The sequence below is a fragment of the Cygnus olor genome, chromosome 20 (genome assembly GCF_009769625.2).
Source record: "Cygnus olor isolate bCygOlo1 chromosome 20, bCygOlo1.pri.v2, whole genome shotgun sequence".
Taxonomy (NCBI): domain Eukaryota; kingdom Metazoa; phylum Chordata; class Aves; order Anseriformes; family Anatidae; genus Cygnus; species Cygnus olor.
Genome location: NC_049188.1, coordinates 5,118,135 through 5,135,165, shown reverse-complemented (window position 1 = coordinate 5,135,165; position 17,031 = coordinate 5,118,135). Strand labels below are relative to the sequence as shown.

The following is a 17,031-nucleotide window of genomic DNA, read 5'->3' as shown; positions in this document are numbered from 1 at the left end:
GGGGAGTGACGTCGCGCCGCAACCTCGCGGTGCTTCCTCCCCGCGGCGGCGAGGGGACGGGGCGCGGCCGGGGAGATCTCGCGAGGCGTGCCGGCGGAAGTCTCGCGAGAGGCGGCGCGGTGGAGGTCGTTGGAGTCGCCGCAGCCGCCGCCGCCGCCGCCGCCGCCGCCATGCTGCCCCGCCTCGCCCGCCCCGCCGCCGCCGCCGCCGCCCTGCGCCGAGGGCTGGCCACCTCCGGGCCGGTGGGTGCTGGGGGGGCTGGGGGGCAGCGGGGAGGGGGCTGGGGGGGCGTTGGGGGTGGAGGGGGGGAGATGGGCCTCGCGGGGGGGGGGTTGGGGGAGAGCTGGGTCCTGTCAGGGGAGGCGGTGAGGAGGGTGGTGGTCCTGTCAGGGGGAGGTGGTGGTGGTGGTGGTGGGGGGGGGTCCTGTCAGGGGAGGTGGGTGGTGGTGGGGTGGGGGGGGTGGGTGGGGGGGGGGGGTGGGGGGGGGGGGGTGGGGGTGGAGCTGGGAGCTGGTCACAGGCAGGGTGGGGGTGGGTGGGGGTGGGGGGGGGGGGTGCCTGGGGGTGATGGGGAGGGAGTTGGAAGCTGGGTCCTGTCAGGGGAGGCGGTGAGGGGGGGGTGGTGGTCCTGTCAGGGGGGTGGTGGTGGTGGTGGTGGGGGGGGGGGGTGATGGGGGTGGGGGGGGTGGAGCTGGGAGCTGGTCACAGGCAGGGGAGGTGGGGGTGGGGTGCCTGGGGGTGATGGGGAGGGAGTTGGGAGCTGGGTCCTGTCAGGGGGAGGTGGCAGGGGGTGATGGGGGGGGCAGGGAGCTGGGCACAGGCAGGGGGAGATGGCTGGGGAGGCTGGGGTGATGGGGAGGAAGCAGGGAGCTGGGTCCTGTCAGGGGGAGGTGGTAGTGGGTGCTTGGAGGTGATGGGGGGGAGCTGGGAGGTGGATCCTGTCAGGGGGAGTAGCTGGGGGGGGCTGGGGGTGGTGGGGGGAGCAGGAGCTGGGAGCAGGCAGGGGAGATGGTGGTGGGGTGCCTGGGGTGATGGGGGGGAGTTGGGAACTGGGTCCTGTCAGGGGGAGGTGGCAAAGGGTGCCTGGAGATGGGGGGGCTGGGAGGTGGGAGCAGGCAGGGAGGTGGTGGTGGAGTGCCTGGGGTGATGGGGGGGGAACTGGGAGCAGGTTGGAGGTATTGGCCTGGGGGTGGAGATGGGGATGAGGGGGAGCTGGGCACAGGCAGGGGGAGGTGGTGGTGGGGGAGCAGGCTCTGTCAGGGGAGGCAGCAGGGGATGTCTGGGGGTGATTGGGGGGGAGCAGGGAGCTGGGAGGAGGTTGTAGGGATCGGCCTGGAGGTGGAGATGGGGGTGGGGGAGAGCTGGGTGGTGGTACAGGCAGGGGGAGGTGGTAGGGGTTGCTCAGGGGTGATGGGGGAGCAGGGAGCAGTCGTGGGGCTTGGTTTAGGGTGATGGTGGTGGTGGTGGTGGTGGTGAGGGAGCTGGGAGCTGGGTCCAGTCAGGAAGAGGCGGCGGGGGGCACCTGGGGATGGGGGGGAGCAGGGCCGTGGCAGGGGGTGCCAGGGTGACGGTGAGGGAGCTGGAGCAGCTGGTGGGGCTTGGCCCAGGGGTGGGGGGGAACAGGGAGCTGGGTCCAGGCAGGGAGAGGCAGTGGGGGGGTGCACGGGGGGTGATGGTGGTGGACGGGGAGCTGGGAGCAGGTTGTGGGCTCAGCCCAGGGATGATGGTGAGGGAGCTGGGAGCCTCAGCCTGGCCCCGCACCGTGCGGGCTGTCCCTGGGCACCTCCCGGTTGGGGAGTTTGTGCCTGGCCCCCCTCACAGTGGGTACTTGGGGTCTGAGCGCTGGGCGATCCTCTCAGCGAGGGTGTGCAGGGGAGGTGCCAGGCTCCACACTGCTCCCTTTCCCCCCTGAGAGCGTGCCCAGCTCTCAGTGCGCTGAGAACTCGGGTGGTAGCTGCAGCTTTAGCAGTAAACCTTAATATGCGGTACCCTTGAGCTCAAGGAGTGTTCGCACAACGCTCTCAGACACATGGTCTGATTTTTGGGTGGTCCTGTGCAGAGCCAGGAGTTGGAGCCGCAGGTCCTTGCGGGCCTCTTCCAGCTGGGGATATCCTGATCTGGGGCCCCGTTGTGCGTGAGTGCGGGGCTCCCGGGTGGCAGGAAGGGCTGCGGCTGGGTGCCGGGGGGGGGGGGGAGACCTCCGGCATCGAAAGGAGACAGCTCTGCGGTGCCATGTGACAGAACGGCTATCGGAGCCGTAAAGATATGCTCTACAAGAGAGAACTGTGTAATTATTAGGAATTACATTTAATAGCACTGAGTTTTGACTTAATGGCGTCAGCCCAGTCATAAATACGGGGCACAGCAACGATTAATGCTAGACTTTGCTTTCCCTTGAAGAGTTTTTTGCTAAATTGCATTTGTTGCAGTAGCAAGGACGTTGAGCTGAGCTGAAGTTGATTAGCTTCTGGGCGGATTATTTCTTGTCAGAGCATAATAATTAAGCTGTTCATGCAGGGCCTTGGAGCAATTAGGGCTTTATCTGGTAAGGCAACGTGATGCAGAGCGTCACCGATCATTCTGTTAGCACGTTCCGTCTGCAGGAGCCTCTGGTCCTGACCGAGTTTGTCAGAACATCCCATTTTACAGTTCCTCTTCTCTTGTAAAGGAGCTTTCCTCTCACTGTCAGCACAGGGAGTCTGCAAGAGAAATAACTTCCTTCCAGAGAACACATTTGAATAAAATTGGTTCACCAGGGCAACAAGCAGGGTTGATTTTACTTCGCATGTTTGACCAAAGCTGGGATTTGGTCCCTTAATGTTCTCAGAAGCCTGCAGCTGAGGAGAGCTGATCCTCTGTTTCCTCTGCCTGGCCTTGCTCCTACCTCAGCTTCAGATCCCAAAGAACATCTGCAGCCGATGTGTCCGAGCAGGGAATCTCAGGGCTCTTTGGGAAGCCGTTGCGATGATGGCTTTCTGCGGGCTTAGGCGATCCAATTGTCGTAGTGCTCGATAAAGAAGTTGGGAAACGGGAACGAAAAGCAAAGAAAGCGTGGTGAAATCCCCGGGGTCGCTTCTGCAGTCACTAGCAAAACGCCTCTTCAGTGCTTTTCTCTCATTTTTTCCTCAGAACAACGCCAAGGTGGCAGTGCTGGGGGCGTCGGGAGGGATTGGCCAGCCTCTGTCCCTCCTCCTGAAGAACAGCCCGCTGGTGAGCAGGCTCAGCCTCTACGACATCGCTCACACCCCCGGCGTCGCAGCTGACCTCAGCCACATTGAGACGAGAGCGACCGTCAAAGGTTTGTAGGGCTGCCCTCAGGCGTGCGGGGCCTGCTGCCGCCCCTCGTGGGAGCGGGGATCTGAGCCTGAAGCCTGCTGCGAGGCTGATTAGGGCTCTGTTGATTAGATTGATGTGTACGGAGATGGGGCTAGCTCCTGGTTGCGCCGTTGGGGGGGAATTCATAAAACTGGCAGGAAATACTCAGTAAAGTCGTAGCGAGGGGGGAAAAAAAACGAGCATTGGATTTGAAAGTTTGTCTACAAATGGACTGATGCTCTCTGGGTGCCTCCGTGAATTGTATGTCGCTAAAAGGTGACGTTTTCCTTGGGTGCGTGTCTGTTCTGCTCTTGTGAGACCCCACCTGGAGCCCTGCCCCCAGCTCTGGTCCCCCAGCACAAGGACAGGGAGCTGTTAGAGCCAGCCCAGAGGAGGCCATGAGGATGCTCAGAGGCTGGAGCACCTCTCCTACGGGGACGGGCTGGGGGAGTTGGGGGTTCAGCCTGGAGAAGAGAAGGCTCTGGGGAGACCTCACAGCGGCCTGCCAGTACCTAAAGGGGCTTTAGGAAATCTGGGAAAGGACTTTTTGTCAGGGGGCGTACGGATAGGGCAAGGGGGAATGGCTTTAAACTAAAAGAGGTAGGTTTGGGTTAGGGGTTAGGAGGAAATTCTTCACTCAGAGGGCGGTGAGGCCCTGGCCCAGGCTGCCCAGAGCAGCTGTGGCTGCCCCAGCCCTGGCAGTGCCCAAGGCCGGGCTGGGTGGGGCTGGGGGCAGCCTGGGCTGGTGGGAGGTGTCCTGCCCATGGCCGGGGATTGGGGCTTGGTGATCTTTAAGGTCCCTTCCAACCCAAACCACTCTGTGATTCTGTGTCCTGGGAGCACTGGCTGTAGTGCCCAGCTCGGGTTTTAGGACGGTGCACGGTATGCATACGCAGTGGGATGGACGGGGTGTTTTCCCACAGATGGGAGGCTCCCACCGCTCTTACTCTTTGCGTTTTGAAACAATGGAGATAAAACATCAGATTGGGTCCATCCGTAACTTTTCTGCTTTGCTTCTCAGCATGAATCTGAATTGAAGGGTAAATTAATATCAGAATTGGGTGCCTTTAGGAATAATTTTGTACTTCAAGCTGTCAGATACTTACCGACAAAACCATAACATCTGAATGTCTTCCATTCCAGGCTTCCTGGGACCCGAGCAGTTGCCAGAATGTTTGAAGGGCTGCGATGTTGTAGTTATTCCTGCCGGAGTCCCCGAAAGCCAGGTGTGTTCTCCCCAGGGCTTCGCTGCCGTGTCTCTGCAGTACTTCTGTTCACGTGGCTGGTGCTTCACGGCACTTTCCTTGTTGGTTGGGATGGGAGTGGGCTGGTAATGACGCTGCCCTAGAGCTTGGCGTGGTGTCAGGCACCTCAGTTAGCCTTTGTCACTTGTAAAACGGGGACAAACACTGATTTCTGGGGTTCCTGTGTAAGGGTGAGGAACAAAGATCACTGCAAGTGATCCTGAATCTCCCTGCAGGATTTCTTGCCCAGAGCAATACCATGTTCAACAACTGGTTCTTTGTTTCCTTTCTCAGCAGAACAATAATAATCCATTTGTTCTGCATTAATTGTGTGGTAACTTCTCTGAGCATCTCCGAATGAATGCTCTTAAGTCTTCCTCACATCCCTGATTCCGTTCCATTTCCACTCTTGTTTTTAGTGTCCTATTGGGAACGCTACAAAAGCCTAGGCTTTAATTTCTTGCTCATCCTGATCGTGTATTTTTCATGGCTAAAGTGGTTGCTGCAGCAGAACCGGGAGGTGTCACTTCTGCAGCTAGCAGTGTTTTGCACAGAGCAGTTAGCATTCGAGCTGTAGTTGTGGAGGTGACCTCGGGGGGGGAAGAATTCACCCAAGGAGCCGTTAGGCTGCGCTGAGCACCCCGGTACTGATGCAAGTCCGCGGGGTGACACACCACCTCCGGCTGAAGGGCAGCCTGATAGCTGGCAGCCGGGCCGGTCGCTGCTGAAAAGCGCTGATCTGCCTGAAAGGGCAGGTAGCTTTTATCAGCGGTTACCTTTGGAGCCAGCTCCTTACTGCAGCTGGGGAGCTTTCTCTTGATACATGAAACCAGGAGCTGAAGCTGGCGTATCGCTGTCCAGAGCAGAACACTCTTTGATTGGGTAGCTTGCCCTTTAGTGAATAGGCTGCGGGTAACTTAAAATACTCTGCTGGGTGTGTTCTAGGTATGACCCGCGATGACCTGTTCAACACCAACGCTAGCATTGTTGCTACTTTGACATCTGCCTGTGCGAAGCACTGTCCAGAAGCCATGATCTGTATTATCTCTAACCCGGTAAGCGTTTCCTGGAGACCTTCAAAATGCAGACAGGAAAATCCAAACCGAGAACACTGGAGCAGTCTGCGAGCTGCTGTTAGTTTTGAGCAGTATCATGAAGGTCTGTGAAGCGTTTGTAGGAAAAAAAACTAAAAGCTTGGCTCTGTCAACACATTTTTTCTTGGGCTATATCAAAATCAGATTAAACTTAGATATAGAAGTGCTTGATATCTCAGCCTCTGTTTGACTGTGGTTAATAGCGCATACTCTTGTATTAGCTGCAATAGAATGGCTCAGTAAGGGAGGAGCCTTTGTAACATGAATGAACAAGTTACTGCCTTAACGGTTATTTAAAACACGCTTGTTTTGGCCTGACTGTAAATTGCTCTTCCTATTAGGAATTGAAGTAATTGGCTGGAGTTGACTTGGAGATGCACTGTTTATTTCTGGCCTGTTCAGTTCACACATTGGCTTCGTTATTAGCCTGGTTTTAATGAATGTTTGCCTGTTTTTGCTTGCAGGTAAATTCAACCATCCCAATAACTTCAGAAGTCTTCAAGAAGCACGGTGTGTACAATCCTAACAGAATCTTCGGTGTTACAACACTGGACATTGTCAGAGCGAATACCTTTGTGGCTGAACTGAAGGTACGTCGTAGTGAGGGGTGCTGCGTGCTTCTGTCATCAGATCTACCAAAAATGCCTCTAAAATCACTGCGTAGAGCTAAAGTAGCTCAGGCTTATGTGGAGCTAGAGCTGAAAGCAACGATTCCCTGTTCCCACTCGCTAGAGGAGCCCGGGGATAGGGTTTCTTGCAAAATGTAGTTCGAGAGACTTTGACCTTTCCTTTCATAGCTCTCCCCTGTGAGCGAGCTGCATGTTTGCCTTAATTCTCTTGGCATTTTCAGCCCTGCTGGTGCAACCAGAGGAGGGGATTGAATTGTAGTATATCTTCCCAAGTCACACTGCCCGTGCTGCCTGTTACGGGATATTCTGTGGGGTGTCTGGAGGTGTAGCAGTTTCACTGCTCTTAATAGCCCTGTGTTAAGATACAGAGGGAAGAAGGTGTGGTGGCTTTAAATGCTTTTCTTGTTCCTGTGTCTCAGAATCTGGACAACTTCTTGTTTCCCTTAGGGTTTAGATCCAGCTCGAGTAAGTGTTCCAGTCATTGGTGGCCATGCGGGGAAGACCATCATCCCTCTGATCTCTCAGGTAAGTCACGGTAGCTGCTGCGTGTGGCATTGCGCTGCGTGGTGTTCCTCCTCAGTAAGTTAGAGCTGATGTGAAGTGCCTTTGTGATGGCATGTGGCGTGCTGAGGTACAGCCGAGGCAGTCTTCCCTGCTCTTGTGGCTCATTTTATTCCGAGATGAGGTGCAAGATACTCGAAGGTAAAGAGCTAAATCTGAGCAACTCTGGGTGGCTTAAATAGCACCACTCTTTTTTCCCTACAGCAGTTCTGGAATAAGAACTGAGGTGTAGTGTGGGTGTTCGGATATCTTGGCAGTGTTTTCTTTTGTCGCTTATTTTTTCTGATGGCAGTTGTATGGTATGAATGCTTTGCTACAGCAGAAAATTAAACTGCTTGTGCCATGGTGGACTAGAAACCCTCCTTCACCAGCCAGTGTTGAAATGAGGAGGCGTAGCTCAAGTTATATGGGGAGACTGCTTCAGAAATGACCAGTTGTCAGAGAGGGGCTCCCTTCACGTGTCAAATCCAGAGTGAAATGCGGCTCTAAATTAGGCTGCAGCTTCGTGAAGAGAGGGCTAGGAGATGGCCAAAAGCAGCCAGTGGAGAAAGGGCAAAAAGCTCTGCTCTCAGCGAGGAGTAAAGTACCCTTCACAGAAGGACGGTCTTAGGGAATAAGAGCAAGGGCTTTGGAGCTGAATGCTGAGAGGGTGCTTTCGTCAGAGTCAGTCAGGGCAGCCCGAGCTGTGCTTAGCAGACTTGGGTAGCTGTGCCTGAAGGTTCACTGGCTTCTTAAATACTGCTTGCAGGCGGGATCTTTCATAAGGCTCTAGGCTTCCATAATGCCACAGTGACCCAAATATTTATAAGGTGGCTTTTTTTTTTTTCCCTAAGGGCTGTTACGTGCTTGGAGGGCACCTGTGTAGTTCGAAGGAGATGCATGGTTAAGTAACCATGGCTAGCCCTGCCTTTGCCATCAAGCTGCAGTTTGTCTCTGAGCAAACTAGGCATGACTAGCTTACTGTTAGAGTTCTTGCAACAACCAGAAGCCTTGGTGAATGCCTGCAGCTGCTGGCCAGTCTGTCACACCATCTGGGAGCTGGGGTAGCTGAGGTTTCCCATCTGAGAACTGTGGGTAACAACTGTAGTGGTACGAGAAGTATCACGTGGGTGGCCTCGTGCTGGAGGGGTGCTGGTATTTGATGCTAACTTCATTTTTCAAATCTAGTGCACACCAAAAGTGGACTTCCCTCAGGATCAGCTGGAAAAGCTTACAGGGAGGATTCAAGAAGCTGGCACTGAAGTTGTTAAGGCTAAAGCAGGAGCAGGTTGGTTCTTGGCTATAGCTTCCAAGTAATTCTTGTCGTCCAGCTGAATGGACGCAGTCCTCTTTAGTTTAATCTTATTTACAACTGCGATGCAGAAATAGGAACTGATGATTGCAATCCTAGCTGCTCTGCCATGTCAGCGGCTGCCTGAACTGTGGCACTAGAAGTAGCTCAGTAAGACTAAACATTACCGGATCCCTGAACATGTGTGACTTCAAAAATTATCTTATCTAATTAAGCTCTTTCCTCCTGTAAATCCGGTGAACTGCATAGCAGGTGGCTTCTGCCTTATCAAACTGGCTGTGAGCTTGAGGTCAATGACGCTGCAGCTCTGTAAGCGTAGCAGTGTGGAAGCCTTTGATACTAAACCAAGTACTGAATTTAAATGTGATCTGTTCTAAAAATGGTTCAACTTTTACAGGATCTGCTACCTTGTCTATGGCCTACGCTGGAGCTCGCTTTGTGTTCTCCCTGGTGGATGCCATGAACGGAAAGGAAGGGGTTATCGAATGTTCCTTTGTGCGATCAGAAGAGACAGAGAGCCCCTACTTCTCTACACCTCTGCTGCTGGGAGTATGTGCTTCACGTGGTGGGGCTTATAAACAGCAGTTACTGGTGCAGTCTTTAGATTTTGTGGTTTTTACTCAATGATTTCAATTTAGTTCAGTGCTGAGTATCAGAAAACAGCTGAGCGCACGTTTAACAGTTCTTGGGTATTCGGGTATTGCAGGTAAGCATATATCCCATGTGTGAACGGGGTGCTGCTGCTTTTATCTGCTCTCAGACTGCAGCTCACTGAGTAACCAGCGATTCAGACCTTTCTGAAGAGGTCGCATTTGTCCCGAGTTGGTGCCCATTTATGAAGAGCTTTCATATGGTTAAGGAGTCAGCAACCTGGTCTCCTCAGCTTGATCTGCTACAAGCAAATTACTCAGAATTGGAGGCACGTTAGGGACCGTGGTGTGGATTAGGATTAATAGATTTCCTTCAGAGTTCAATAGAGGTCCCAAAAGCAATGTTATTCTTACCCTGTGGGTGGAGTGAAATTAATGGATGGTGCAGCCCTGACATGGCTGCTGGATGCAAGGAATGGTGTATGTTGTTTTGTGTGGTAGCTGGTGAAGGAATGGATGTAGAGGAGGATTAAGGGGGAAGCGTTGGATGTAGGCATGAGATTTTGGAAACCCAGGAGTGCAACTCCGAAGCAGTTTCAGAGTGCAAGCCAGTGGCAAATGAAGGGTGTACACGGAGGAGAGCTGAACGGTGGTTCTGAGGACAGGAGGAGGCACAAAGGAGCAGTTGGTATCAGTCTCCCCTGGAAGGAGCCGGGGGGGCTAGCTTCAAGTCTCATACCCCAACGAGAACAGCGAATGAGAAGTTTGTGAAGGCTCTAGAAGTCGCTACAAATAGTAGGAAGCTTCACAGCCTTGCAAGGAAGCACAAGGTTTGCAGACAGTAGAAGTGGCAGAGGTCCTAGGCTGGGTCTCCATCTCAGTTGGACTGTAAGTAATCAGGGCTGTTCAGATGCTCTCTAGGTCGTTCAATGAATGGTTAATCCTTAAATCCTCTTTTCCCTCAGAAAAATGGCATTGAGAAGAACTTGGGTATCGGCAAGATCACCCCCTTTGAAGAGAAGATGGTTGCTGAGGCCATGTCGGAGCTGAAGGCTTCTATTAAGAAAGGAGAAGATTTTGCAAAGAACTTCAAGTGAAGAGCTGATGATGGAAAGGAATTCCAACTTCCTTAATTTATTAAGGCATCATGTCACTTTACAACTTCTGATTCAAAGCTCAGGTTTTGACTGAAGTCTGTCTGTACCAGTTTAATGATTGTTGTCAAAGCAGAGTCTAATCATCAATAAAATGGCCTCATTTTTTTCAGCGTACCAGCTGGAGTTGTCCTGTTGTTTTTGTCTTCTGAAGGTAGAAGCTGCAGGTCTCTGAGAGGTTATCAGTGATAGCAGCCTCTTAAAATGGGTGAACTAGTTGCTGGATTTTGAGAGAGGCATCCCAGGGAAGGGGCTCAGCTGTTCTCTGCGGAAGGGGCGGTGATAATGCAGGCTGACAGTGATGGGCATTTCAGGGTTAAGGAAGCCTAAAGTTGTATTTAGTATTTAAAATAGGCCTGTATTTCTCCAGATCATGAGATCTGACTAGGTAACACTGCTCTCTGGACAGAGGTGATGGAGTCAGGGGAGGTGGCCAGTTTACAAAGCTTCCACCTGTCCTCAGACTGCTTTCAGACCTCCTTATACCTCCACTCGTCTCTGAAAGCTGCAAAATAAGCTACCTTTGAAGTCAAGGTTGGCATTTCACACCTCTGAAGCAGGTTTTGTCTGAAAACCCAACCAGAGAAACTCAGTAATGCCAGCACCGTGCTGCAACAGCAACTGCTTGTGGCCATCCCATCTGTAATTTGGGAAGGATGTTTTCTGCATCGCCTTCCCGGTCCTGCTGCTTGGCTACGCTGCAGTTCCTCCGAGCTCTCAGCTGTGCTGCTGCTTCGGTTTTGTCTCAGGCTGCTTGTTCAGCACAGCAGCCGGGAAAACGGGGATGATCAAACGGGATCGAGACGGGTTGAAGAGGCTTGCAGAAGGGTATCTGATTAGAGTGATCCCAAAAGGGTTTTTTCAGGTTGGCACATTACCTCTGTTACATTGTGTTGCCGGAACCCTACGTAAGTTGACTTTTAAAGAGTTAGTGAAAGAGCACAGTGGTTGCAACGTCAGTCCTGCTGTAAGAAAAAATAAAATGCTGAGAGTGACTTCTTTCTAGTTAGGAACAAAAGCCTTGATTTAGCATCTGCATAGATTTCTTTTACATTCATCCTCCTGTAATATAAAAATAAATGTCTGCACGAAAACGGTGATGACAAGTTCTATCGCTGACTTCTTTGAAGGTAAGCTTTAATGAAGGAAGCTATTAATTCAGTCTTCCTCCATGCTCTGTGGGCTGCTTACCCTATTGCTTTGAATTGCTCTAATCCACGTAGGTTGAATTCTAAGTTGAGCAGACTCTATTTTGATTAGCTGAAGGAAATGCCAAAGCCCAGCACCTCTGGATGGGTTGAGGGGCGCGCTGGTTTGAGCGAGAGAACCTGGTGTTGAAGTTTCTCTTAGGGAGGGAACACACCTCAAGGTAGTAGATGCTGTTTGGTCGCTGGCTTCATTTCCTCCTGCTCTTGTATTCAAACTCTCCTGAGCTATTTGAACTGTTTATTTTTTTTAATTTATTTTGATCTAGCCCATCATCCTGAAACGGATCACACAATTATCACGCTGTTGGAAGACTGACAATAAAGTGCTTGGCTCTGTCCCTCTGTGGAACACGTAGGCAGAGAGGGCAGCAAGCACAGCTCTTGTGCCTCTGTCTGCGGAAGCTCAATGTGTTAAAGCTCGGTTTCTTTACAGAAATAGTAATGAAATGGAAGTGCCGGCACTCATTACTCAGCAGGCTTGGAACAAAGTGGTTATTAGATGGTATTTAGAATTAAAGATCACGTTGGGGGCAGTGGAGGATGTCACAACCAAAGGACACAGAGGATGGGTGGCAGGCCAGGCCTGGCACGTGCGACCTCGAGGTTGTTCAAACAAGGACTGGGAAGCGTGTGGTGGCCTTGGCAGTAATGCTGCCTGCTGGGCATGGGGCTCTTCCAGACCCATCAGCAATTCCGTACCCAGAAGCAGGCAGGGGGTTATTAAAAGCAGGGTGTTTATCGTCTGCAGAGCTAGTGGCCTGCTCCTCCTGCTTGTGCCCAGGCTGCTGGGAAAGCCTTGCCTTGGATCAGGAGGGACGTAAGCTGTGCTTGTTCTTGTCCTGCTCTTTGGCAGGTCGAGCAGTAGAGCAGATTTCCGAGGGGTTGGAGTGTTTGGGACTTTTGATGTCCATAGCGTGCCTCAGGTTATTCTTTTTCTGCGTCAGCAGACCAAATCCAGCAAAGTGGGAGGGGAGTTGCATGGAAAAGCAGAAAGCAGGGACCCTGGGACAGCGTGGGTGAGTGGAGCTGAGGTGGGAGAGGATTATTTCCCAGCGCCTGCTGGCTGGCAGATTCTTCAGGGTCTCCTTCAAATCCTTTTCATAATAAGACAACATCCGCTCCTCTTTCTGTGCTGATTTTATCCCTCCCAATTCCTCCATGCTGCCATCGGCGCTGGGCAGGATGCGGTTGGAGTCCCAGGGAGGGAACCAAGGCGCACGCTGGCAGAGGTTCCCGGAGGAGCAGGAGCTAGCTGGGTGCACCGGGGTGATCTGGCACCTCGCCCTGGGCTTTATTTCCCGGTGCTGGGTCCCTAACGAGCCACACAACCTCCATCCCCCGCTCCGGCAGGTACCGCAGCGCGGTGGCCGTGCTGAGACGAGAGCGGGCAGTGGTTTAGGCGTTAGCTGAAACATCCTCCCCAGCCCTGCCTGCCCTGTTACGGGGCGCATCGCCTCCGTTCCCTGCCCTGCTGCGGGGCCCAGCTCCTGGGGGAGGTGGAAAGGTCCGTGTGCAGGTGCCCTCGGTGGAACAACCTCGTTCTGTTTTACCCGTCCCGCGTGGATCGGGGTGATGTGGTAAAGCGCAGAAGAGGATAAAACGAGGAGAAAAGCAAATGGTGAGGCTTAGGGCTTGGCTATTTCATCGCCCTTGGTGCCAGGGTGCCTTCAGGTTGGCAGACTGCAGGGACAGAGCGCAGGCTGGCAGCCTTCATCCACATTTATTCCTGGGAAAACAGTTTTCCCTGTTTCCCTTCCTGGCTCCCCAGCACGCACATTTCTTTAACGGGACCGTGTGCCGGGGAGGGGTGCCAGCACCCGTCCCTGTCTGAACCCTGCTGGGATGGAGCCTGCGATCTCCAATGCAACTCAAGCCCTCGTGGCGAGCACAGCGGGTGGGTTTTAAAGGCAGACCGGGGAGAATGAGCGCTGGTGCAATATCCGTCCCCATAAGGAGCCGTAATCCTTCGGGAAAATCCAGCCCTAAGCCCGTGCGTGGCGGCGGTGCCCCCCTGGAGCCTCCTCTCCCCGGGACGCTCCGGAGATGGCAAGCAGCAGCTTGCCTTGGCAAGGGCTCGCTCCTGGCATTCGGTGATATTTAGTGAGAGAGAAAAAGCAGGGAAACAACAAGGGAAGGTGTTTGGGTGCTGCTTTACGCGGAGCATCCTCAGCCTGCGGAGATCACAGGGGAACAGGGAGAGGAAAGGGCCCGGAGGGTGATGCCGAGAGTTTTGAGCATGGGCAGGAGGATCAGAAACCACCTGAGTGGTGGCTCCAGCTTGGGCAGAGGCCTCTCTTCCCTCCCTCCTTCTCCTCGCGTCCCCCTGCCTGCGCACCACCCGCCGCGTTCACTCCTCTTGATTTACTCGTAAATGCCTGCGAGCTCTCCCTTCCCTACCGGGCGCCTCGGGCGGATTGGAGCGCGGCGCCGAGACGGGCGGGTTTGTTTGGCATTTACAGGGGAAACCTGTTAATAAAGGCCACGAAGGGCGACTGCTCTTTCCCGGCTGCCGAAACAGATGGCGGGATAAGGCGGTGCAATTAATATGCGGGGACTCCTGCCGGGGCGGAGGTTTTATTGCCGGCGGGGAGAGGTGAGCGCTCTCGTGCTGCGCTTCGCCACCGCTGCTGGCACCTGGGGTGGGCACCCCGGTGGCACGGGGATGTGGGCGATGCCCATGCAGGAAGGGCTGCGACGTGGGGAAGGGATGGTGGCACACGGGCTGTGACAGGTCCCCATGGCCAGGCTCTGCCCCTCCGGCAGTGCCTGCGCTGGGTGGATGCTTGCAGGGAGCAGCGCTTTGGGTTTGTAAAAAAGAAAACTGCGGTGGTGGACAGCTGCCGTTGGGTTGTTCCAGGCTGGAGTGACCCCACTGGGGACTGTGCGTCTTCATTTCTGCTCCTGCACCGGTGCTGGGAAGAGCAGATCTGCAACCCCATCCCCGGCCCGACGTGGGGTCGAGCCCAAATCGATGGGAGCCTCCAGCCGCCGGCCGCGATCGAACGCCCCAAGGTCACGCCGGGACACCCCCGTCCCCATCGCAGCCACCGCCGGGCTGCCCCTGGGCCCTTCCCCTGCACACTTTTCCTGTTTTTTGCAGCATTTCTGGCTTTTCCTGTTCCCCTGCTGCCTCACTGGGCTGTGTGGGGCTGCTTGAGCACCACGCGGGCAGGATGGGGCCGTGGCCGTGCTGGCAGCACGTGGCGGGGCCGCTCCCGGCCGCCCTCCCTCGTGCGTCGGGAGGAGGCTGGCAGCGATTTTATTTTTTTTGGAACCGCAGTGTGAATCCTTGCATTAGGCCTTGTTCTGCTGCCTGCCTCGTTTGATCTCCTTAATTATTTATCGCGGATCTTTCCTTCCCCGAGCCTCGCTTTCTTTCAAGTGATGCTTTTCTCCTGCTCCCCCTCCGCCGCGGCTCGCTTCGGCTGGCTCTTTTCCTGCAATTAACGTCCCCTCTCCCCACTCCTTTCCTCTCTCTCCCCCTTTTGTTCTCCGCGAGCTCTTTCCCCTGCACCGCAGAGCCGAGCTCCCCCCCAGCTCCCTGCCTGCCTGCGGGTTTCTCTCCCTTTTTTCCCTTTTTCTCCTTTTTTCCCTCACCCCCAGCCCCTGCCCTTCCTCCGGCCCCCGAGGATGCTGCAGCAAACCCCAACGCAGCCCGCTGCAAGCCCTGGGGTGCCGGGGCTGCTGCCCTCACAGCGGGGTCTCCCCAAGATGCTTTTGCTGCCGCTGCGCCGCGGGGAAGCCCGGCCACGTCTCCCCCGTCGTCTTTGTTTCCAGGCCCTGATGCATTATTCAGCGCTGCGGACGCTGCGGGTGCTGGAAAGAGAATGGCGGTGTGCGGGGCACGTGCTCGCCCCGGGGATGCCGGATTTTTTTCCCCTTTATGGCTGTTTGCCCCCTCTGCTGCCATCAAAAAATGGAGGGTGCAGAGCAGGCAGGGGGCTTCTCCCATGGGGCAGCGCGTCCTCGTGCCCTGGTGGGGATGCAGAAGGGGAGAAAGAGAGGAGCAGAGCACCCTAAAAACAGCCTGGGGATGCTGTGGGGTTGCGCTCGGGCCCCCTCCACCCCAATGGGATGGGGACGGGGACACGGGACGGGGACGGGGATGGGGACAGGGATGAGGATGGAAGAAAGATGGGGGGCAGCTGAGCCCCAAAGCCTCCCATAGGCAGCAGCCATAAACAGTTTGTAGGATGGATCCCCCCCCTCACCACCCCCGTGGGGGCAGCTGGGTGCCTCCGTTAGCTCTCCACAAACGAGGAGCCAAAGCCGGGGGCAGCTCCCCGATGCCGCAGCCACGTGGTGGTGGGGTGGTTTGGGGCTGGTTTGGGTAACATGCCCCTTGCTGGGAGTGCAGTGGGTTGTTTGGGGTGCTTCGGGGGGTCCCATCCCTCACTGCAATTGTGCAGGGAGGTTTTTGGGGGGGTTGGGGCAGCCTATCCTTTGCCATGACGGATTTCGGGAAGGTTTGGGTAACTTGACCCACACCATTGGGGGAGCAGCGTCGGCCCTGAGCATCGCAGCACTTTGACCTGGATTTTCTCTCATTTTGGCCCTTTTCGGGTTCAATGCAAACTTTTTGGGTTCATCTCAAACCTTTTTGGGTTCAACTCTCCTCCTCGGGCCCAATCCTGCCTGCTGTCGCTCATGTTCGGCTGAGAGGGACTGTAACGGTGGCACTGGACCTTACTGGTGGCACTGGGGGCACTGGGAGCTCCCCCTCCAGACCCCCCTGCTCCTGGCCCACGAGGAGAAACGAAGTGCTTGGCACGGTGCGGAAAGCAGAATTAATTACGGGCTCATTAGCGCTGGCGCCACAGCGTTGTCCCAGCAGGGACCTGCCGCATCCCGCCTCCAAACCAGCCCTCCGGCCGGTCCCTGTTGGGGTGCTGCGGGTGGTCCCGGTTTGGTGCTGATGGATGGGGTGGGATGGGTGTCTGGGGGGGGGTATGGGGTGGGATATTGGGGTGTGGGAAGAGGTGGGATACAGGGTGGGGTGTGGGATGGGATGCTGGGTGGGATATGGGGTTGGATGTAGGGTAGGGTGGGCTATGGAGTGGATGGGATACAGGTTGGGATATGGAATAGTGATACAGGGTGGGATGTGTGGGCTATGGGGTGGGATATGGATGGGATGTGGGATGGGATATGGAGGGTGCGAGATATGGGATGTGAAGGTGGGATATGGGATGTGAAGTGGGATGGGATATGGGATGGGATACAGGGTGGGGTAGGATACGGGATGTGAAGGTAGGATATGGGATGTGAAGTGGGATGGGATATGGGATGTGGGATGGGATGTGGGATGAGATGGAATATGGGATGGGATACAGGTGGGGGTGGGATATGGATGTGAAGGTAGGATGTGGAACGTGAAGATAGGATATGGGATGGGATGCGGGATACAGGAAGAGGTGGGATATGGGATGGGATACAGGGATGGGATATGGGATAGGATGTGGTATATAGGAGGGGATGGGATACAGGGATGGGATATGGATGAGATGTGGATACAGGAAGGGATGGGATGTAGATGGGATAGTATATAGGACGGGATACAGGGTGTGACAGAGTATGGGATGGCTCAGAGGCGAGACGGGATATGGTGTGAGAAGTGATAAGGGATACAGGGTGGGAAGGGATTCGAGGCGGGATACGGGAGAGGCTTGGGTGGGGTGTAGACAGGTGGGTCTGGATAGGGTTTGGGATGGGACCCGGGCTGAGATCTGGGACGCTGTGGGACAATATGGGACTATATGGGACGGCATGGATGACGTGGGTTGACACGGGTCGATATGGGGTGACGTGGGTTGCTGTGGGATGATAGACGGGAACGGTAAGGGCTGTGTGACGCGGCGCGTGCCGCAGGCCGGCGGGGCCCTGCCGTGAGGCGACGGCCGCGAGGGGGCCGCGCTCCGCCCTCGCCCGCCAGGGCCGCTGCTGGG

At 55.2% G+C, this 17,031-nt stretch overlaps 1 protein-coding gene across 2 annotated transcripts; it reads left to right on the top strand.

Moving 5' to 3' along the window:
• Positions 1 to 5: 5 nt before the first annotated feature.
• On the top strand, positions 6 to 9,995 carry MDH2 (malate dehydrogenase 2). 2 transcript variants are annotated; one of them, XM_040533083.1, is made up of 10 exons: positions 84 to 242; positions 3,130 to 3,298; positions 4,459 to 4,541; position 4,750; positions 5,505 to 5,614; positions 6,118 to 6,243; positions 6,730 to 6,807; positions 8,011 to 8,110; positions 8,532 to 8,683; positions 9,690 to 9,995. In XM_040533083.1, the coding sequence occupies exons 1-10, from the start codon at positions 171 to 173 to the stop codon at positions 9,819 to 9,821; spliced, it is 1,023 nt and encodes a 340-aa protein (XP_040389017.1). In that variant the 5' UTR covers positions 84 to 170; the 3' UTR covers positions 9,822 to 9,995. The 2 variants fall into 2 exon arrangements, with proteins under 2 accessions (XP_040389016.1, XP_040389017.1); XM_040533082.1 differs by lacking the exon at position 4,750 and having other exon boundaries at positions 6 to 242.
• The last annotated feature ends 7,036 nt before the right edge of the window (positions 9,996 to 17,031 follow it).

Coding starts and splice junctions, on each gene's coding strand:
- MDH2 (XM_040533083.1), top strand. CDS start 171: ATGCTGCCCCGCCTCGCCCGCCCCGCCGCCGCCGCCGCCGCCCTGCGC. Junction 6,244..6,729: donor CCTTTGTGGCTGAACTGAAG/GTACGTCGTAGT, acceptor TGTTTCCCTTAG/GGTTTAGATCCAGCTCGAGT. Junction 8,111..8,531: donor TAAGGCTAAAGCAGGAGCAG/GTTGGTTCTTGG, acceptor CAACTTTTACAG/GATCTGCTACCTTGTCTATG.